Here is a 23,713-nt window from a genome sequence, read left to right as displayed (position 1 = left end):
TCTGGAGGGCCTCGGAAAGGCGCGCTGGTTCTTTTTGAACCTATCTTCCGGCAGTCGAGGTACTGGAGAGGCGCCCCATGTGCTGGCCAGTTTATCAAGGTCGCTGCCGAACAGGAAAGAAAGCCTAAAGGGCATTCTGGTGAGGCGTGTCTTCGAAGGAGCATCGGCTGACCAGTTCCGTATCCAGATCTGCCTCCTGGCAGCTATGGAGGATGAGACCCCCTTTGCTGTCGTACGGACTAGGTCGGATGCGGCATCCGTGAGGAACGAGAGAGCTGACTCCATGTCTGCTGCCGGAGCATTGTTCCTGACCTGTGATAAACAGGAACGTGTCACCACTGTGCAGCAGGTTGCGATCCGCAAAGATAGAGCTGCCACCTCAAAGGTCTGTTTCAGGATGGCGTCCAGTCGCCGGTCATGAGGCTCCTTGAGGGAATGGTAGTGCACTTGACCACAGCGCAAACCAAGGCGTCCACCTGAGGGCACGCCAGAATCTCCTTGATTGCCGGGTCCAGAGGGTACATGCCTGTCAAGGCCCGACCCCCTTTGAATCAGGCCGCTGGTGCAGCCCATTCCAAATCTATCAGTTGCTGTGCTGCTTGCAAGAAGGGAAAATGGCGGGCTGTAGGACGAAGACCTTCCAGCAGAGGGTTCTACGTAGATGGCACCGTAGTGCTGGGGCCTGTAACAGCCAACTCCGCTAGGCACTGAGATACCAGGTCGGAGAGATCCTCCTTGGGAAAGAACCGCCTCATGGTTCGATATTGCTCCATCCCCGAGGGAAGTTCCCCCTCCTCGGGGGGTTCGGACTCGTCCTCCGAGACATCAGGGTCCGCCTGAACCGGACTGCCCGGAGGCGGGTGCCCACGATAAGGGCGCGAAGGTCCAGGGGCAGGATCAGTTGGAGCAGCCGCAGGGCCTGGATGGGAAGCTGATTGCATCTGTACAAAGGCATGGATCCCCTTAAAGAGATCCACCCAGGAAATGGAAGCGGTCTCTAGTCATCGGGGTACCAGGTCCCCCGGGATCCCAGGTTGTTCGAGACTGCCCGCTAGATCCGGGGTGGCCCCTGGGGAACTGTCAGCAAACCTCGGTTGAGACGGTTCCTGGCCCGAGGCTCCCACTGCCTCCTCACATTGGGCACAAAGGGAGTCTGGCTCCTCGCTGTGCGTGGCTCTAAGCTGGCATGCTGAGCAGAGGCCGAGAGCTTTTACGCCGGAATCAGGAGGCGCTGCCGCAGGAGACGCTGGGGCGTTCGAATGTTCCATCGCAGCTTGCGAATGTAGCGCTGAAGAATATGTGCTTAATACAATATGCGCTCACTAATATGCGGCAGCAATATACGCTCAATACAATATGCGCTCAATTTGCGATCAGCAATATACGCTCAATGATATCCAATATGCGCTCAATAGTATACGATCAGCAATATACGCTCAATGATATCCAATATGCGCTCAATGATATACAATATGCGCTCAATGATATACAATATGCGCTCAATAATATGCGGTCAGCAATATACGCTCAATGATATCAAATATGCGCTCAATAGTATGCGGTCAGCAATATACGCTCAATGATATCCAATATGCGCTCAATAATATGCGGTCAGCAATATACGCTCAATGATATCCAATAAGCGCTCAATAATATGCGGTCAGCAATATACGCTCAATAATATGCGCTTAATCATATACAGGCGCCTATCATGGGCGCTCAATACCTGAACAAGGCCGACAAAATGGCGACCTCCACGGCGTGCCGCATACAGGCAACGCCGCCGATCCTCGTACCTCGGAGACCAAAAGTAAGAGATGTACGCCTTACCTGATCCTCGGCGCTTACCGGTTGGAACCTGGGCGGTCTCCGACTGCGGGGGGAGAGGGGAAATACCTTCACCGCCGCGCTTGAGGAAATGCACCCGCTGCCTCTAGGTCCACGCCGGGACCGAGGCGCCTCTCAGCCCGGCCCAAGCCCTTCTCGCTCAGAGGCTAGATCCCTGCCGCGATTCGGCCACCGGACCGAGGCCTAGACCTCCGAGGGATTGCGGAAATCACCCCGGGAAACTCAACTGGGGGAGGGACCCGAGGGTATCACCGCAGGAGTGCGGGGCTCGATGTTCCTGTAGAAATTTAGTAAGTAGAATATAGAAAGTAGAAAATAGAAAGTAGTATTGGAAAACACGCTCTGCGAGCGTGCAGGCTCTCCAAACTGCTTTGGAGACGGAAATTACTGAATTGCCTCACTTCCTGTGGGGGTATATGTACCCATGCTGACGTCAGATCCGTCTCCAACTGCTAGCACGAGCACACTATACCCATTTGTTCTGAGTCCATCCGGCTACACGCTAGGAAATGGGAGACTTCAATTACCCCAATATTGACTGGGTAAATGTATCATCGGGACACGCTAGAGAGATAACGTTCCTGGATGGAATAAATGATAGCTTTATGGAGCAATTGGTTCAGGAACAGACGAGAGAGGGAGCAATTTTAGATCTAATTCTCAGTGGAGCACAGGACTTGGTGAGAGAGGTAACGGTGGTGGGGCCGCTTGGCAATAGTGATCATAATATGATCAAATCTGATTTAATGACTGGAAGAGGAACAGTGTGCAAATCCAAGGCTCTCGTGCTAAACTTTCAAAAGGGAAACTTTGATAAAATGAGAAAAATTGTTAGAAAAAAAACTGAAAGGAGCAGCTACAAAAGTAAAAAATGTCCAAGAGGCGTGGTCATTGTTAAAAAATACCATTCTAGAAGCACGTCCAGATGTATTCCACACATTAAGAAAGGTGGAAAGAAGGCAAAACTATTACCGGCACGGTTAAAAGGGGAGGTGAAAGAAGCTATTTTAGCCAAAAGATCTTCATTCAAAAATTGGAAGAAGGATCCAACAGAAGAAAATATGATAAAGCATAAATGTTGGCAAGTTAAATATAAGACATTGATAAGACAGGCTAAGAGAGAATTTGAAAAGAAGTTGGCTGTAGAGGCAAAAACTCACAGTAAAAACTTTTTAAAATATATCCGAAGCAGAAAGCCTGTGAGGAAGTCAGTTGGACCACTAGATGATCGAGGGGTTAAAGGGGCACTTAGAGAAGATAAGGCCATCGCAGAAAGATTAAATTTCTTTGCTTCGGTGTTTACTGAAGAGGATGTTGGGGAGGTACCCATAATGGAGAAGGTTTTCATGGGTAATGATTCAGATGGACTGAATCAAATCACGGTGAACCTAGAAGATGTGGTAGACCTGATTGACAAACTGAAGTGTAGTAAATCACCTGGACCGGATGGTATACACCCCAGAGTTCTGAAGGAGCTAAAAAAATGAAATTTCAGACCTATTAGTAAAAATTTGTAACCTATCATTAAAATCATCCATTGTACCTGAAGACTGGAGGATAGCAAATGTAACCCCAATATTTAAAAAGGGATCCAGGGGGCGATCCGGGAAACTACAGACCGGTTAGCCTGACTTCAGTGCCAGGAAAAATAGTGGAAAGTGTTCTAAACATCAAAATCACAGAACATATAGAAAGACAAGGTTTAATGGAACAAAGTCAGCATGACTTTCGTGGATTACAAACTGGCTAAAAGACAGGAAACAGAGAGTAGGATTAAATGGACAATTTTCTCAGTGGAAGGAAGTGGACAGTGGAGTGCCTCAGGGATCTGTATTGGGACCCTTACTTTTCAATATATTTATAAATGATCTGGAAAGAAATACGACGAGTGAGATAATCAAATTTGCAGATGACACAAAATTGTTCATAGTAGTTAAATCACAAGCAGATTGTGATAAATTGCAGGAAGATCTTGTGAGACTGGAAAATTGGGCATCCAAATGGCAGATGAAATTTAATGTGGATAAGTGCAAGGTGATGCATATAGGGAAAAATAACCCATGCTATAATTACACAATGTTGGGCTCCATATTAGGTGCTACACCCAAGAAAGAGATCTAGGCGTCATAGTGGATAACACATTGAAATAGTCGGTTCAGTGTGCTGCGGCAGTTAAAAAAAGCAAACAATGTTGGGAATTATTAGAAAGGGAATGGTGAATAAAACGGAAAATATCATAATGCCTCTGTACCGCTCCATGGTGAGACCACACCATGAATACTGTGTACAATTCCGGTCGCCGCATCTCAAAAGAGATATAATTGCAATAGAGAAGGTACAGAGAAGGGCTACCAAAATGATAAGGGGAATGGAACAGCTCCCCTATGAGGAAAGACTAGGTTAGGACTTTTCAGCTTGGAGAAGAGACAGCTAAGGGGGGACATGATAGAGATGTTTAAAATCATGAGAGGTCTAGAACGGGAAGATGTGAATCGGTTATTTACTCTTTCAGATTATAGAAAGACTAGGGGGCACTCCATGAAGTTAGCATGGGGCACATTTAAAACTAATCGGAGAAAGTTCTTTTTTTTACTCAACGCACAATTAAACTCTGGAATTTGTTGCCAGAGGATGTGGTTAGTGCAGTTAGTATAGCTGTGATTAAAAAAGGATTGGTTAAGTTCTTGGAAGTGAAGTCCATTACCTGCTATTAAGTTCACTTAGAGAATAGCCACTGCCATTAGCAATGGTAACATAGAATAGACTTAGTTTTTGGGTTCTTGACAGGTTCTTAAGGCCTGGATTGGCCACTGTTGGAAACCCAGTATGGCATTTTCTTATGTTCTTAACTAGAGATATAGGAAAATTGGTTCTTACCTGCTAATTTTCGTTCCTGTAGTACCACAGATCAGTCCAGACTCTTAGGTTTATTCCTTCCTTCCAGATGGAGACAAAGTTTAACTGACACTATAGTATAGCCTAGCATGCCTCCTGCAGTCTCTCAGTATTGACCTGTACCAAAGCCAAGATAGTATAGCAACATGAATCCATCCCCCCCGAACAAGCAGTGGGGAGAGGAAAACCTAGACACAGACAAACTTGTCCCAATTAATGAAACATGAAGGCTCAAATAAAACCTGTGCCATTCTTCAGGTTAAGTACCATAACAGATCAAGCGGACTCTCCAAAACTCCCTACTTCCACTGGAGCAGGATTCTGGACTGATCTGTGGTGCTACAGGAACGAAAATTAGCAGGAAAGAACCAATTTTCCTTTCCCTGTACATACCCGGATTAATCCAGGGTCCTGGGATGCCCCAAAGCTACCCTACATGGGGTGGGACCTAGACAGTCCTGCTCGAAGTAAATTCTCACTGAAGCCCCCAGCCTCTGGGGCCTGGACATCCAAACGTTGTCTGGCAAAAGTGTGCCAGTGGCCAACATTTGATGACACTTGGCCCAGGACGCTGCCTGGGAACGAGTAGAATGAGCTCTTAAGCCCTCTGGGTACTGGACGCCTCTGACAGATATACGTGGATCAAACCACCTCGCAATCGTGGCTTTCGACGCCTTATGTCCTTTCTTCGCACCATTCCACAATACAAAAAGGTGATCTGACAAGTTGTTAGTGACTTTAAGAAACCGCAATAATGTGCACTTGACATCCAAGAGCCATAACTCCCTCATATGAGATGCTGTAGCCTCCAAGTTTGGGAAAGCCAGAAACTCCACCTGATTTACATGAAACAATGAAACCTTTGGAAGGCAGACGAACTGTCCTCAAGATAACCCCGAGCCCGAAACTCTCTAAAAAGGCCCCCTACGTGACAAGGCTTGAAGCTCCGAGATCCATTTGGTGGAACAAATCGCCACCAAGAAAACCACCTTCAACGTAAGATCCTTTATGATAGTCCTTTTGAGAGGACCGAATGGATCCACACACATGCCTTTCAAAACCACATTAAGACTCCAGGAGGGGCAGAGCTTCTGATCTGGAGGCAAAAAAGTTTCGCTCTACGGAGAACACACACTAATCTGGGTGTGCAGACACTATTGCTGCCTGCGCCTTACCCCGGAGACACCCCAGAGCTGCCACGTACTCTGAGGGAATTGAAGGACAACCTCTTCAAACTCTTTGCAAGAAAGTAAGAATATTCGCTCCAGCGGCACGCATAAGAACACCACCTTGCTCCAAGCACCAACCCTCAAACACATTCCACCAAGGAGATGGAATCCTTCCTAGCTTGCAAGAGTAGTAATAACCTCAGAGTAGCCCTTGTCTTTTAAGTGCTTTCTCTCAAAAGCCAAGCCACGAGACAGAGGCGATCCACCTTATTCGAAAATGAGACCTTGCTGCAAGAGATTCGGCAGATGAGTGAGCCGCAACAGGCCGTCTATTGCCAGATTTACCAGGTCTGCAAACCAGGGCCTCCGAGGCCATTCTGGAGTCACTAGAATCACATCTCCTTGATTGATTTCCACATGCCGCAATATCTTGCCCACCAGTGGCCACGGCAAAAATACATATAGCAGGTTAATCTAAGCACCGTAATTGCATTGTCGGATAAGATCCTGTTGGACGGCTGCGCACGAGACGAAGAAAAGCAGACAGTGCAAACCGTACCGCCCTCATCTCTAGGAGATTGACTGACCAAACGCCACCTCTGGTGACCACTGCCCTTGTACCGACCGACCTTGGCAATCAGCTCCCCAACCATAGAGACTGGCATCAGTGGTGACCACTGTCCACTTCGGGACATCCAAGTCCACCTCTCGACACAATTGGTCCTGTCCAAGCCACCATGAGAGACTGGACTTGGCAAAAATCAGTCAGCAGAAGCAGAAGATGAAAATGCTCTGACAATGGATCCCACCGGGAAAGGAGTGCCGTTTGCAGAGGCCTCATATGGACAAATGTCCACGGCATGAGCTTCAGCATGGGTGCTGTGGAACCAAGCACCTGTAGGTAATCCCAGACCTTGGGCATCTGGCTTTCCAAACACACACCAAACTTGCAATTGCAACTTGAGAATGCACTCCTCTGTCAGAAAAACCTTCGCCAACTTGGTATTGAAATGTGCTCCCAGAAACTCCAACTCTTGAGATGGGACAAGATGACTCTGAGTCCAATTTACTAACAGCCGAGCAACTGTAAACACTGTAGTACCAGATCCACCGCTTGCTTGGCGTGGTCTTCAGACTTCGCCCAAATGAACCAGTCATCTAGATATGGATGTACCAGTACCTCCTCCTTCCCGAGGGCTGCTGCACCACCATCATTCACCTTGGTGAAAGCTCTTGGGGCAGTCGCCAACCCGAATGAGAGTGCAAAATTGAAAATGCATACCCAGAATAGAGAACCTCAGAAACCTCTGATTGTCGGGCCAGATGACTATATGCAAATACATCTTGGTGACATCCAGGGACGTCAAGAACTTCCTCTTATGCGCTGCTGCATTTACAGAGCAGAGCGTTTCCATTTGAAAATGAGGAACTTTTGAGGACCTGGACGACGCTCTTCAAATCCAGAATTGGACGAAAAGTCCCCTCTTTCCTTGGAACTACGAAGTAAATGGAGTAATGACCCATCCCTTGTTCGTTCACAGGCACAGGAACAATGACTCCAAACATCCGCAGATAAGAGTTTGCTTTACTATCCGCCTCTTTTCCACGTACGTGCAAGGGGAGACCATGAACTGGTCCTGAAGTGGACAAGCAAATTGTAAAGCGTAACCTTGTTCTACCACGCTTAAGACCCTCAGGCGTGCAGCGATTCTGGCCCACTCCTCGTAAAACAGGGTCAGCTAACCCCCTTATAAGCGGGATGGAGGCGCGGACTTGGCCTCATTTCATTGTGCCGACTTGGCTCCAGAACCGCCCCATCCGGAGCAAACTCGACTGGGCTTTGTCCCTGAAAGGACTGGTTCTAAGACTGCTGCCTCCCCGAGGCTGGTCTCTACCATCCTCCCCAGAGGATGATCTCCCTGGACGAAACAGCCTGTTCCCTTGGAATCCCACATGCTCAGAAGAGGAATACCTCGGCCCCTCTGGGCTTATCCTCAAGCAGCTTGTGAACCTTATTGTTCCCAAGATGCTTTACCAGCTCCTCCAACTCCTCTGTGAAGAGCAGTTTCCTCCTTAAAGGGTAGAACTCCTAGCTGAGACCTGGACGAGACATCCGCTGCCCAGTTTTGTAGCCACAGCATCCTTCCTGCTGAGACCACTGACATCATGGTCATAGAGAACGTCTGGATGAGGTCATATAGCGCATCTGTGCCATAGGCTACTACGGCTTCCAGCCACTCTGCTTGCTTCATCTCCTAAGAGGACATGGACCTACGGACTGTAGCTGTTCGACCCAACACAGCCCCACTCGAAGCATGAAACTGCTGCAAACCGCAGCCTGAATGCTGAGAACAGACACCAAAATTCTTCTTCAGATGGACCTCAAGCCTCCTGTCCTGTAAATCCTTCAAAGCTGCAGCCCCAGCCACCGGAATAGTCTTCTTAGTTACCGACATGCTGGCATCTACTATCGGCACCCTCAATAGCTCCAAAGAGTCCTCGGGTAAAGAATATAATTTATCCATCGCCTGGCCCACCTTCAATCTGGTCTCTGGAGTGTCCCACTCTTGGCCCACCAACTGCTTAACGGACTTATGAAAAGGAAAAGTCCTCACCAGGCCCAGTAAGCCAGCCATAACCGGGTTCACATCCTCCTGATTGGACTCCTTCTCCGGAAGTTTGATCCCCAACTCCTTTAAGACATGGGAAATCAGAGGCCCTAACTCTTCCCTACAGAAGAACTGCACCACCTTCGGATCACCTTGTCTTCCCTGGATTCCTGCCCCCCCCTCCCCCACCCCAGGGAAGGATCCATCCAAAGAGTGCTGGACCGAACCAGGACGTCACCATCAGAACCCTCTGAAAAGTCGTCCCCACCGCAGCATGCGGCGCGGGCTCCCCAAGGACTTGCCGAATCCTGGTAGCCTCTGGTCTGCCTGTGGTTCTGGATCTCTTCTTGGGTTGAGGCTCAGTGGAAGCATCAAGCTTGGGCCCATGCTGCCCTGCGGTCTTTCTGGACCTATAAGCTTTCTGCATCAACAGTACAAAATCTGCAGAAAAGGAGGCACAAATGTCAGAATTCTCTGCCAGGAGGTCCTCTGCCTGCCCCCCTCCTCCCCCGGGCCCGTGCGGGACTCCCATCAGTGGGGGACAAAGAGGGGAGGAAACCCCCCCCCCCCCATGGTTTCAGTTCCAGCAGCAAATGTGATCAAGATGGTTGCTGTTCCCACGCAGACTGGAAACGGCTCCGGGTCCTCCGGCGACGCCTGCACAAGTGCTGCCGACTCATGCTGTAGGTCGAACCCCCCCGTGGATATGCCGGAATCACCCCCTCCCCCTGGGAGGCAGCGGCTGCTGCTCACAAATCTCCCCAGCAGATGCAGTTCAAGTCGTGTGGGATTCTCCCCCAGTGAACGCTTCGTGGGAAGAACGCTGAAGGAGAGGGAGCACAAAGGAAAACCTTCAAATGCCAAGCCGTGCTTGGTGAAAGCGCCACCCACCCCCAAGAGAAGGCAGAGCCGTTAATCCGCAAGTCCTCATAACTCTGCTTTACTTTTCATTTAAACTTTGGAAGCGGATAAAGGAATAGAAGAGGCAGTTTCCTGTCCTGAAGATTGGCAGCAGGCTCTTTCAATCCCCCTGGGGCAGAGGGAGTGGGTCCACCAGCTTTCTGCCCCCAACTATCGGGACAGAGCAAATAAGGGTCCCCAACCTCCTGCTCGTCTATCTCAAGACCAGGAGGGATAGCCCCACCAGGACCTGCCAACCTCTTGGGAGGAATTAGAACTCTCGCTCTTTTTTTTTTTTTTTTTTAATCGACACTTCAGGTATGCACATCTATCATCTGCTGGCAATAGAGAAATACTGAGGGACTGCAGGAGGCACGCTAGGTTATATGGCAGTGTCAGTTAAACTTTCTCCGTCTCCATCTGCTGGTAGGAGTCTGGACTAATCTGGGTACATACAGGGAAATGATGTTAATTTCTTACGTTATACTGGATCTTTTTAATCTGAAAAAGCAAGCACTAAGCACGCTATAGCCTTGACCCAGAGTACTCGGCATGAACTGTACTTGCAAATATATTACCTGCAACAATTTCTTGCTGTTTCTGTTTCTCAACCAATTCTTTTTCTCTCTGTTCTTGCAATTTCTTTGCTCTTTCCAACCTGCAAAATTCATACAGTAGTTCAAATTGAAGCAATGGAAACAGTAACTAGATGTATCCTTTTAGTCTTCCACAGCATTAGTCAGTTTGACAAGAATCATCCTTAGTGCCTGAACCCACTAGTGTTCAAGTTTCCTACAGCAGGAACGAGTAACTGCACTACGGGATTGCTTAAAGTCAACATGAGTAGTCAAACCATCAAAAGGCATAACTTAATACCTATACTACTACATAGTTTTACATTTATGGATTCAGATCCAAGATTTTCTTTAAAGATGTCTACTTGTGGTTTCAGTTTAAGATAGCTTAAGCACCTAGAAAATGAAGATTAGAATAACTTTAAAGCTGTGTACAAAAACTAACTGGAACCAGTGTGACAAAAAAAAAAAAAAAGCCTTTGCTCTTGATACAAGTAAAATGCTCTCAAACATCTTGGAAAAAGAATTTAAAGTAATGGAGAAATTACTTACCTGATAATTTCGTTTTCCTTAGTATACACAGATGGACTCAGGACCAATGGGTATAGGGTGCTCCTGATAGCAGTTGGAGACAGAGTCAGATTTCAATCTGATGTCAGCAATACATATACCCGTGCAGGAAGCTCTGCTCTTCAGTATTCTCCTCGAAAAGCAATAGTGGATGTGTGTGTGTTTGGATAACTTGGTTAACTTGATTAACTTGAACTAGTTGACGTGAATTGTAGCTGGAGACCGCCAGTGTCGTCAACTGAGAAACGCCGACACCCAGTAACTATGGGTAAGTCTGGCTTCCCATGCTTGTCTTGCTCTCAGGGTTTGTCACCCAAGGTTCCGTGTTTGGAGGCAGCTGTGGGCGGGAGTCCATCTGTCTACACTAAGGAAAACGAAATTATCAGGTAAGTAATTTCTTCATTCCCTAGCGTGTAGCAGATGGACTCAGGACCAATGGGATTTACAAAAGTTACTCCCGAACCGGGTGGGAGGCTACCCGTTGCCCACTTAGTACTGCTCTTGCGAATGCTGTGTCCTCCCTGGCCTGAACATCCTGGCAGTAGAACCTCGAGAAGGTGTGAATGGAGGACCATGTCGCTTGCCCTACAGATCTCGGCGGGTGAAAGCATCTTAGTTTTTGCCCAAGACACTGCCTGGGCCCTGGTGGAATGGGCCTTGACTTGTAGAGGTGGAGGCTTGCCTGCCTCTACATAGGCCGCCTTGATTATTTCTTTGATCCAGCGGGCTATGGTTGCCCGTGAGGCTGCTTCCTCTTGTTTCTTCCCACTGTGACGGACGAACAGGTGGTCTGTCTTTCATATGGATTCCAATCTTTCCAGGTAGCGGACTAGGAGTCTACCGACTTTAAGATGGCGTAGGTGGCGTGAGTCTTCAGAGTCCTTATGCTTATCTGGAGATGGCAGCGAGATAGTTTGGTTTATATGGAAATGAGAAACCACCTTTGGAAGGAAGGAGGGGATGTTGGGTAGCTGTATGGATCCAGGTGTGAGTCTGAGGAACGTTTCCCGACATGATAGTGCTTGAAGTTCAGAGATGCAAGGGGCTGAACATATTGCCATTAGGAATGCAATTTTCAAGGTCAGGAGTCTTAGGGACAGACCGCGTGTAGGTCTGAAGGAAGTTCCCACTAGGAAGTCTAGTACTAGATTGAAATTCCATAGGGGTACCGGCCACTTTAGTGGTGGTCGGATTTACTTGACCCCCCCCCCTCAGGAAGCGGGAGATGTCTGGATGGGAATCTAGACTGATGCCGTCCATTTTGGCTCTGAAACAGGCCAGCGCGGCCAGTTGAACCTTGAAGAAGTTGAGAGACAACCCCTTCTTCAGGCTATCCTGCAGGAATTCCAGAATCATGGGATTTTTGACTGTCTGCGGAAGGATGTCGAGGTCTTCACACCAGGCTTCGAATATTCTCAATATTTGTATGTAAGTTAAAGATGTGGAAAACTTGCATGCTTGGAGCAAGATGTCAATTACTGCCCTCGAGTATCTGCTCTTCTTCAGGCGAGTCCTCTCAATGGCCAGACCGTAAGAGAGAATAGAGTTGGGTCTTCATAGAGGATTGGTCCTTGCTGGAGCAGGTCCCAGTGTGGAAGCAGGCACAGGGTGTTCCCTGCCAGAAGTCTTCGCATGTCTGCGTACCACGGCCTTCTTGGCCAGTCCAGGGCCAATAGGAGTACTAGCCCCCTGTGGTGTTCTATCTTGCGGACGATCCTGCCCAGTAGTGGCCATGGAGGAAAGGGGTACAGCAGATCTTCCTGTGGCCAGGTTTGGACGAGGGCGTCGATCCCCTGGGATTGAGGGTCTCATCTGCGACTGAAGAAGATGGGAACTTGGGCGTTGGACTGGGTTGCCAGAAGATCCATGGCTGGGATTCCCCAGCAGTCTATTATCAACTGGAAGGTTGTGGTTGACCGCCTCCATTCCCCTTGGTCTACACTTTCTCTGCTGAGGTAATCCGCAGTGACGGTGTCTTTTCCCCCCGATGTGGGCGGCTGAGATCCCTTGCAGGTTTCCTTCCACCGATGTCATTAGGGGGTCTATTTCCAGGGACACCTGTTGGCTTCTGGTTCCTCCCTAGCAGTTGATATAGGCCACTGTTGTGGCGTTGTCAGACATGACGGACAGCTTCTCCTCTGAGTCTATGACTAAATCGTAGGCAGGCTAGTCTGACTGCCGGGGCTTCCAGTCGGTTGATGTTCCATCCCGACTCTTCCTTGTCCCATTGCCCCTGGGCCCTCAGTTCCTGACAGCTCCCCACCCTCGTAGGCTCGCATCCGTGGTGAGCGAGAGCCAGGTCAGTGGGGATAGATTTACTCCCTTGCTCAGATGGTCTTCTTGTAGCCACCATAGGAGCTGTTTCCGTACCTTCGCCGGCAACTGGAGGTGGACGGTGTAGTCCTGGGACATTGGGTTCCATCGTGACAGTAGGGAACGTTGTTGTGGTCACATGTGGGCCCTTGCCCATGGTACGACTTCTAGGGTTGATGTCATGAGTCTGAGGACTTAGAGGTAGTCCCATACCGTGGGGCGAATGCCGTTCAGTTTTCTCAATTGGTCCATCAATTTCCTTCTCCTTGTAGGGGGAAGAATGACCTTGTCTTGTTGGGTGTCAAACCGGACTCCCAGATATTCCAGAGATTGGGAGGGCCGCAGACAGCTCTTGGTTGTGTTGACGACCCATCCGAGGTTCTCCAGTAGATTCTTGACTCTGGTGGTCGTCTGATGACTTTCCTCTGGAGATTTTGCCCTGATCAGCCAATCGTCCAGATATGGGTGTATGAGGATTCCTTCTTTTCTCAGTGTCGCCGCCACTACAGTTCCTCATTTCTTTCTACATTGCCAATTACTGATCTCTCACCTCTACCTCTTACGCCTTTCTTATCCCTATTTAATGTAATTTTTTCCTTCCTTCTAATATTATACCCCTGTTTTATGTGAACCGACATGATATGCTTCATGAATGGCGGTATAAGAGATTTAAATAAACCATGATATTGGTGAACGTCTGCGGGGTTGTAGCTAGCCCAAAGGGTAGCGCTCTGAACTGGTAGTGATGGTCCAGGATCGTGAAGCGTAGGAAGCGCTGATGATCATGATGGACCGGGATATGCAGATAGGCTTCTGACAGATCCAGTGAGGTCAGAAATTCTCCTAGCTGTATCGCCCTTATGACCGAGCATAGGGTTTCCATGCGGAAGTGTGGTACACTCAGGTAGCGGTTGACCGACTTGAGGTCCAGGATGGGCTGGTACGTTCCCTCTTTCTTGGGGACAATAAAATAGATGAATAGTGTCCAGTATTTCGTTGGTGCGTGGGCACTGGTGTTATAGCCTTTAAGGCGAGCAATTTGGTCAGTGTGGTTTCCACTGCCGTCCCTCTTAGAGGGGGGAGTGGCAAGGAGATTTCACAAATTTGTCTGGAGGGATGCTGTCGAAGTCCAGAAAGTATCCCTCTCGAATGATGGTTAGGACCCACTTGTCCGACGTTATCTCGACCCATCTTTGGTAGAATAGGGCAAGCCTGCCCCCTATGGCTTCTTCCTGTGGATGGGTCTGTTGATTCTCATTGTGGGGTGCGGCTGGGGCCTGGGCCTGAGCCGGCTCCCCTCTTGTTGTGTTTGATCCGTAAGGACTGGCTCCTGCCTGTGGGGTGAGGTGCTTGGTATGCATTCTTACACGGTCTAAAATGCTGTGATCCTCTGACCTTGGATGTTCGAGGAGAGGGGTGTTGGTTTCTTTTGTTCTTGTCCTCTGGTAACCGAGGTACTGGAGATTCGTCCCATTTGTCGGCTAACTTCTCCAGTTCGCTTCCGAACAGGAGGATTCCTTTAAAAGGTAGCATGTGCACGTCACTACACCACAGCAGGCAGCAATCTGCTGCAAATGACGGACGTCTGTTTTGGGCATCCTTGAGTGCCGCTCCTCCTTTGACTGGAATGGTGGTGCACTTTGTGACAGCGCAAACCATGGCGCCCACTTTGGGAAACACCGAGAGTTCTTTGGCTGAGGGTTCCAGCGGATATAGGGCTTCTAGGGCCCGTCCTTCCTTGAAACTGACCGCCGGAGCATTCCATTCTAGGTCGATCAGTTGTTGTATGACTTGCAGCAATGGGAAATGGCACGAAGCCTGATGGAGCCCAACCAGAAGGGGGTTCGTCTTTGGCTCCGCTGGGGCGGTCGTGCCTGGGATGGCCAGATCCTTCAGGCTCAGGGACACAAGGTCTGGTAGCTCATCTTTGGAGAAAAAAACGCATCATGGTTCAGTATGGTTCCGTTTCTGGTGGGATTTTCCCCTTCCTCCAGAGTCTTGATCGTCCTCCGAGGTATCTGTGGTCCCCAAAGATTAGGCTTTTGTCCGGGAGAGGCATGTCTCTGGGAGGCCAAGAAGGGCCTGGGAGGTTTGGGTCCTCTGGTGGAGGCTGTGTCGCCGGTGGCGCCGATGGCACCTGGACGAAGGTTTGCCAACCTTTAAAGAATTCCACCCAGGAAAAGGTTCCTGGGTCTGTATTTAACACAGAGGCGTTCCCCGAGGGCCCCGTCTGGAGGGCGAACTGGGGATAGAGAGGTCCGGGGTACTATCAGTGGATCTGGACTCCTGTACTGGCTGGGGGGGACCTTGCCCCGGTTCTCCCAGAGCCGTCTCGCACTGTAGGCACGGGGCAATAGCCTCTTCATGCTGCGCAGCTCTTATCTGGCAGGATGGGTAGAGGGCTTGTGCTTTGGGTTTCTTGGCCGGTGGGGTCATGGTTTGTGCACGTAGCGGCAGTCAAACCTGGTCTGTGTGTTTATATGTGTGCGCTGGGAGGCTTAGATATGCGCTCCGGGTGCGCCGAGAATGTGCGTGCAAGCTGCAAAGGTAAGCGTGCAGGCCGGTATGTGTGCTTACCTCGCTGTATGCCCGGCACCTATGCGCGCGTCGCCATGCACACAAGTATGTTATCCACCCGGCTCGCCACTGTGCGCATGGCTCAGTTAGGTGGACAGTACAGCGATCAAGGGGGGAAATGGCGCCGGTGGCGCCCCCCGGAGGGTCTCCACGTGGGAGGACCCTCGAGCTGGATCGGGGTCTAGCCCGGACTGGGCTGATCAACCTGATGGGACAGATGCCAGCTGGCTATCTGTACAGTTATCCGAGCCTTGGAGACCGGGGACAAAGTTTTCTACCTTACCTTGTCTTGGCGTTTCCCAGTCTGGAGCCGGGCCGTCTCTCAGGCTGCGGGGGGAGAGGGAATTTACCTTCACCGCCACGCTCGGTCTGGCACTCGCTGCCTCTCAGCCACTCCTGTTCCTGAGGGCTAAGTCCACACTGGGAACCGGCTACCGGACAGAGGCTTACCTCTGAGGGATCTCGGAAATCACCTCAGGAATTCTCGACTGGGGGAGGGACCCTTAGGTATCACCGCAGGAGAGTGGGGCTCGTCTGTAAAGGTAAGATTATCTCATTTGGAATTTTCTTCTTTGGTTTGGATTTTCTAACGCTGTGCAAGCGTGCTAATAGTCCCGAACTGCTAAGGAGACTGAGAAATACTGAAGAGCAGAGCTTTCTGCATGGGTATATGAAGTGCTGACGTCAGATTGAAATCTGACTCCGTCTCCAACTGCTATCAGGAGCACACTATACCCATTGGTCCTGAGTCCATCTGCTATATGCTAGGAAACTAGCATTTTAGGATGTCATTAGCATTTTAAATGACTAAGATTATATTAAAATCTTTTTGAATCAATCACAACTGATATACAACCACTTTAAAGCAGTTCAGCTATAATACCCCTTCCATAGTGCACATTTGTTCCTAATAAAAAGCCATTACCTTCTGGCCAATGCTTCCTGTGCATCCATTGCTGTATTTCGACCCCTAAAAGGAGGCGGGCTAGGTGGAGTTCTACTTCGACTTCTACTGTGTCTTCGAGGTTTTTCAGTTCTCTTCTTTCTTTCGCTAGAATTGATCACATTGCCAGGTCTATTAATTCCTAAAACCATGAGTTTCTTGCACATTTTTAGTAAAGTTTAAATAATCACAATACTAATTTTATAAGGACTTCAAGAACGTCAAGCCAAGATGAGCAGACTAACCATGTGTTCTCAAATCGATGTGCAAAATCACACCTTACAGTCAAAAAAAAAAAGTTTTGCTTTCAAAAAGCCTTTGACAACTGATCTGAGGATATCAGGATTCTTTATCTTTAGCATCTCTGCTAGGACACTCAACAGAACACCAGAAACCAACACAAGACTTTAAAAGCTGTCACTTTAAAATTGTTTTGCTATATTTTACAGTAAGTTATTTAAAAAAAAAGAAAATACCAAATTAAATTGAGGTGTATCATATTAACAAAAAATTTTTAGCTACAATTTAGTTTGTCCTTTTACTTTTCTATGCTCTTCCATTGGAGGGAGAGCACAGTATCACTTATGTTTGGGACTGCTAGGATTAGAGGAAGTCCTCTTTTAGAAATAGTAAGTGTTGGCGTCAATCAACTAGATAAACCACCTCCAGCTGAGAAATTTCTCCCAAGCAAGCTGGAGAAACACACAACATGGTTCTTTGCCTACCAAACAGAAGTGAAAGAATTCAACTTAAGAGCACAGCAGCACAAAGCTAATAAGGAATCAACAGTATAAAAATTAAGTATTTCAGATAACTTTTTTTTTTTTTTTTTTTTTTAACCAAAAAACTTTGGTGTCTTATCTGCTCTGGCTGACTAAACTAATGTTCGTATTTCACCAATGAAATTTCAGAGATGTTGCAGGGCTTCTATTGCAAATTTAACCTTGAAAATAATTTGTTTACACATTTCACCATATGGGGTGATGAAAGTAATCTGCTCCCCAACCTGGTAATTTTATTGGATTTAATAAAACTTGTAAAATAAATTAAAAAACCTAATATTTCTGCAGCTATTTCCATTAAAACTACATATTTATTCCCCTCTAAGAGAAACAAAGCTGTCAAAAGGTGAAATTAGTTATCTGATAATTTCCTTTCCTTAAGTCCTGTCAGACCAGTCTAGATAAGAACATAAGAACATAAGAAAATGCCATACTGGGTCAGACCAAGGGTCCATCAAGCCCAGCATCCTGTTTCCAACAGTGGCCAATCCAGGCCATAAGAACCTGGCAAGTACCCAAAAACTAAGTCTATTCCATGTAACCATTGCTAATGGCAGTGGCTATTCTCTAAGTGAACCTAATAGCAGGTAATGGACTTCTCCTCCAAGAACTTATCCAATCCTTTTTTAAACACAGCTATACTACCTGCACGAACCACATTCTCTGGCAACAAATTCCAGAGTTTAATTGTGCGTTGAGTAAAAAAGAACTTTCTCCGATTAGTTTTAAATGTGCCCCATGCTAACTTCATGGAGTGTCCCCTAGTCCTTCTACTATCTGAAAGAGTAAATAACCGATTCACATCTACCCGTTCTAGACCTCTCATGATTTTAAACACCTCTATCATATCCCCCCTCAGTCGTCTCTTCTCCAAGCTGAAAAGTCCTAATCTCTTTAGTCTTTCCTCATAGGGGAGTTGTTCCATTCCCCTTATCATTTTGGTAGCCCTTCTCTGTACCTTCTCCATCGCAATTATATCTTTTTTGAGATGCGGCGACCAGAATTGTACACAGTATTCAAGGTGCGGTCTCACCATGGAGCGATACAGAGGCATTATGACATTTTCCGTTTTATTCATCATTCCTTTTCTAATAATTCCCAACATTCTGTTTGCTTTTTTGACTGCCGCAGCACACTGAACCGACGATTTCAATGTGTTATCCACTATGACACCTAGATCTCTTTCTTGGGTTGTAGCACCTAATATGGAACCCAACATCGTGTAATTATAGCATGGGTTATTTTTCCCTATATGCATCACCTTGCACTTTTCCACATTAAATTTCATCTGCCATTTGGATGCCCAATTTTCCAGTCTCACAAGGTCTTCCTGCAATTTATCACAATCTGCTTGTGATTTAACTACTCTGCACAATTTTGTGTCATCTGCAAATTTGATTATCTCACTCGTCGTATTTCTTTCCAGATCATTTATAAATATATTGAACAGTAAGGGTCCCAATACAGATCCCTGAGGCACTCCACTGTCCACTCCCTTCCACTGAGAAAATTGCCCATTTAATCCTACTCTCTGTTTCCTGTCTTTTAGCCAGTTTGCAATCCACGAAAGGACATCGCCACCTATCCCATGACTTTTTACTTTTCCTAGAAGCCTCTCATGAGGAACTTTGTCAAACGCCTTCTGAAAATCCAAGTATACTATATCTACCGGTTCACCTTTATCCACATGTTTATTAACTCCTTCAAAAAAGTGAAGCAGATTTGTGAGGCAAGACTTGCCCTGGGTAAAGCCATGCTGACTTTGTTCCATTAAACCATGTCTTTCTATATGTTCTGTGATTTTGATGTTTAGAACACTTTCCACTATTTTTCCTGGCACTGAAGTCAGGCTAACCGGTCTGTAGTTTCCCGGATCGCCCCTGGAGCCCTTTTTAAATATTGGGGTTACATTTGCTATCCTCCAGTCTTCAGGTACAATGGATGATTTTAATGATAAGTTACAAATTTTTACTAATAGGTCTGAAATTTCATTTTTTAGTTCCTTCAGAACTCTGGGGTGTATACCATCCGGTCCAGGTGATTTACTACTCTTCAGTTTGTCAATCAGGCCTACCACATCTTCTAGGTTCACCGTGATTTGATTCAGTCCATCTGAATCATTACCCATGAAAACCTTCTCCATTACGGGTACCTCCCCAACATCCTCTTCAGTAAACACCGAAGCAAAGAAATCATTTAATCTTTCCGCGATGGCCTTATCTTCTCTAAGTGCCCCTTTAACCCCTCGATCATCTAAAGGTCCAACTGACTCCCTCACAGGCTTTCTGCTTCGGATATATTTAAAAAAGTTTTTACTGTGAGTTTTTGCCTCTACAGCCAACTTCTTTTCAAATTCTCTCTTAGCCTGTCTTATCAATGTCTTACATTTAACTTGCCAATGTTTATGCTTTATCCTATTTTCTTCTGTTGGATCCTTCTTCCAATTTTTGAATGAAGATCTTTTGGCTAAAATAGCTTCTTTCACCTCCCCTTTTAACCATGCCGGTAATCGTTTTGCCTTCTTTCCACCTTTCTTAATGTGTGGAATACATCTGGACTGTGCTTCTAGAATGGTATTTTTTAACAATGACCACGCCTCTTGGACATTTTTTACTTTTGTAGCTGCTCCTTTCAGTTTTTTTCTAACAATTTTTCTCATTTTATCAAAGTTTCCCTTTTGAAAGTTTAGCACGAGAGCTTTGGATTTGCACACTGTTCCTTTTCCAGTCATTAAATCAAATCTGATCATATTATGATCACTATTGCCAAGCGGCCCCACCACCGTTACCTCTCTCACCAAGTCCTGTGCTCCACTGAGAATTAGATCTAAAATTGCTCCCTCTCTCGTCGGTTCCTGAACCATTTGCTCCATAAAGCTATCATTTATTCCATCCAGGAACGTTATCTCTCTAGCGTGACCCGATGATACATTTACCCAGTCTATATTGGGGTAATTGAAGTCTCCCATTATTACTGCACTACCAATTTGGTTGGCTTCCCTAATTTCTCTTAGCATTTCACTGTCCATCTCACCATCTTGACCAGGTGGACGGTAGTATACCCCTATCACTGTAGTCTTCCCTGATACACAAGGGATTTCTACCCATAAAGATTCAATTTTGTATTTAGTCTCATGCAGGATGTTTATCCTGTTGGACTCTATGCCATCCCGGACATAAAGCGCCACACCTCCTCCCGACTGCTCCTCTCTGTCATTGCGATATAATTTGTACCCCGGTATAGCACTGTCCCATTGGTTATCCTCTTTCCACCATGTCTCTGAGATGCCAATTAAGTCTATGTCATCATTTACTGCTATACATTCTAATTCTCCCATCTTACTTCTTAGACTTCTGGCATTAGCATACAAACATTTCAAAGTTTGTTTTTTGATTGTATTTTTATTCTGCTTTTTAATTGATAGGGATAAGTTAGAATTTTTTAGCTCAGGTGAGTTTTTAGTTACAGGCATTTGGACTACTTTTCTAATTATTGGAACCTCACTGTCGGGATGCCCTAATTCTAGTGCATCATTAGTATCCTTTAAAGATACATCTCTCCGAACCATGCGCTGCTGAGCGACTGTCGGCTTTCCCCTTTGTTCTAGTTTAAAAGCTGCTCTATCTCCTTTTTAAGGGTTAGCGCCAGCAGTCTGGTTCCATCCTGGTTAAGGTGGAGCCCATCCCTTCGGAAGAGACTCACTGACCAGCAGATAGAGCAGATAAACAGGTTTGCTGATGTCATCCTTTATATGCAACTGGACTGACTTCCGCCTGCCAGTATTATCTGTAGCAAGCTAAATTATAGACAACTTCAATTCAAAATAATCAATATTTACATTTTTTTTAAATGTTTTCTTTCATTCATTTCAAACAGCCAGTGAACTTCCAGAACCAGGAAGTAGGTAGGAGAAATAGAAAATTTCACTGACAAATGTGAAACCACTCACCTGCAGAAATCACAGTTCTTTAATATTATTCCAAACTGAGAATGAAGATATATGCTAGAATGACAGCACAGGGAGGGTCCTGGACTGGTCTAACTGTGCTCAAGGAAAGGAAATTATCAGATAAGAACTAATTTCACCTTCCTCATCATCCAGACTAGTCCAGACAAATGGGATATACCCAAGCTTCTCCTGAATATGGTGGGATGCTGCCAAACCCACTGGCAACATCTAGGAGGTGAAAGAGGACTCCTCACTGCCCTGATGTCGATGTGGGAAGGCTTAGAAAGGAATGCAATAAAGACCAAGTTGCTGCCTTACAAATCTCTAAAGGAGACATCAATCTAACAGAGAAGTAGTTTGAGCTCTTGTGAAATGAGACCTCACCTATTTTGGTAAGAACCCACAAGAAGTCATTACCTCTTAATTCAGCACACTATCAAACTTAATACTGCTGCTTCAGCTTTCCACACCCCATTATATAGAGTAGCACAAAGATGATCTAACTACTTAAAGGCACCAGTGACCTTGAGATATCATAAAGGAACTCATCACATCTCTTCTCACATTTAAGGCATGAAGCAGCCTGTACTCTGCCATGTCTGCTGAACAAAAACAAACAAGTCACCTAAACGAAATGGAAGGCAGAAACCACCTTAGGCAAAAAAAAAAAAGAAAAAAAGCTGCCCACTTCTTGACCATATCCTACGTAAAGAACAAAATAAAGGCACTCTGCAAGAAAATGCTTGCAACTACCAAAATTCTTTGGACTGAACAAATCGCCACTAAGAAGTTTAAATTGCGACCCCACCAAAAGGCAAAAGCAGATTCAGGTCCCAAGGTAAAACTAGAACCCTTAGAGGCCTAACATGTTTCAATCCCCTCAAAATAAAATGAGAAACATCTGGATGAAGACGAGGGTCTACCCGATATATGTCCTCTGTAGCAAGGTAGAGCTGCAACTGCACCTGCAAGGAATTGCATCCAAAATCTTGGAAAGACCTTCCTATAAAAATCCAGAATCAGTCTCACTGAAACTTTACTAGGAGTACATTGCTTCCTGGTGCACCAATTCTCAAAAAAAAACAAAACACTCCAAAATCGTACCCAACTTTATGAAATGGAAAACTTTCTAGGTTTACTAACTGTGTCCCTTCAAGGGCCAAGCCATACCAAAAATTTAACTGGTTCTTCATGACAACAATTTCAGGTGTGATGGAAACCTCGAAGGGCCTTCCATGTATCAACTATATGAGATCCACATACTAAGCTAATATGATGTTCCAAGATCCTCTTTAGTACTCCCCTATCAAGTGTAAATGAGGAAAGGAGTACTAGACAGCTCCTGCGGGCAAAACTGTACTAGAGCAATAATTCCAGATGACAGGTTGTCCTTGGTGCGGCAGAAATATTTCTGTACCTTCCCATATTTTATGTTCGCCATGGAACTCCTTAACTGGCCATCTTTTGAATAAGGTTTACTCAATACAAGACCAATCTACTAGATCAAATCACATTATGACTGAATATTGTCTAAACCCGTGTGTGATGTTGACAAATCCTTCGATTTTATGCCACTGAGGTAATAAGGAAATCTACCTCTAAAGACAGCAGAGGACTTTTGGTCCCTCCTTGATGACATATACACTACCAATGTGTATCTGGCAACATCGTGATTACCTAACCTAGGAGCGAATTCCAGAAGAGCCAATCAAATCGCTCTGGCTTGCAACCAATTTACAAACTGTTCTGTCTTCAGTATTACACTGTTCCTGAGCACACTGCCTCAGACGGTGTACATCCCAACTTGATGATCTGGTATCCCCTGTTACTTTCACCCATGCTGCAGCCTCTAGAGTCTAGAAACTAGTGTCAAGTTTCCGCAATATAAGACCCATTGCAAGCTTATCCTAACGGATTTTGACACTGATAGACATATGAAAGATTTGAAACTGGGAATTCCATCTGAAGAGCAAAGAGCTTTGAAGAGGTCTCATGTGTGTCCCCGCAAGGGAAACCAGATCCAACAGTGCTACCGTGGACCCAGAAACCGAAAATACCACCTTACAGTCTTGAGCCCTGGAGGATAATAAAAAAAAAGGATTTAATAACCGAGCTCCTTATCCCTTCTTCCATTAGTCAACTACAGCCTAAATCGAACTGTGTCACCAGATAAACCAGAAACTGAGACAGTTGGTCACTACCATTAGAGAAATTGTCTATCCAACCCAATCTGTGGCTGGCCAGTACACTTCCCTGCAGTGACTACATCCTTATTAACCAGAAAAGGTTGTTTCCAAACCCCTTCCGGGCTCAACCACCATCAATTTTGTTAAGGTCCCTGGGGCTATGGCTAACCTGACAGGTAGGGCTTAAAGGAGATCAGGGATTCTCCTTCCTGTTGCCATCAATGTATTTTTATGGACCTACTTCCAAAAGGGACATAAGGAATATTCCTACCCAGGAATCACAAAGTAAATGGAAGGACTTCTCTTGGAAGTGGAACGACAGCCTAATTTGAGAAATCTTTCTAGAATTGCTCTCATGGCTTTCCTCCTCCTGGCAGAACGAGAGGGAAAAGTCACA

At 46.4% G+C, this 23,713-nt stretch overlaps 1 protein-coding gene across 2 annotated transcripts in view; it reads right to left on the bottom strand.

Annotated features, from left to right (window-relative positions):
• RSRC2 (arginine and serine rich coiled-coil 2) overlaps positions 1-23,713 on the bottom strand; it is a 175,971-nt gene that overhangs the window by 85,057 nt on the left and 67,201 nt on the right. For both annotated transcript variants that reach the window (XM_029571462.1, XM_029571461.1), the window contains exons 6-7: positions 16,382-16,507; positions 10,000-10,079 (exon numbers count right to left, since the gene is read on the bottom strand). In XM_029571462.1, coding sequence (XP_029427322.1) covers positions 10,000-10,079; positions 16,382-16,507 — 206 coding nt within the window. The remainder of the gene's footprint in view (positions 1-9,999; positions 10,080-16,381; positions 16,508-23,713) is intronic.

This window comes from Rhinatrema bivittatum, chromosome 11 (genome assembly GCF_901001135.1).
Source record: "Rhinatrema bivittatum chromosome 11, aRhiBiv1.1, whole genome shotgun sequence".
NCBI lineage: Eukaryota > Metazoa > Chordata > Amphibia > Gymnophiona > Rhinatrematidae > Rhinatrema > Rhinatrema bivittatum.
This window is presented reverse-complemented; position numbering and strand designations above follow the sequence as displayed.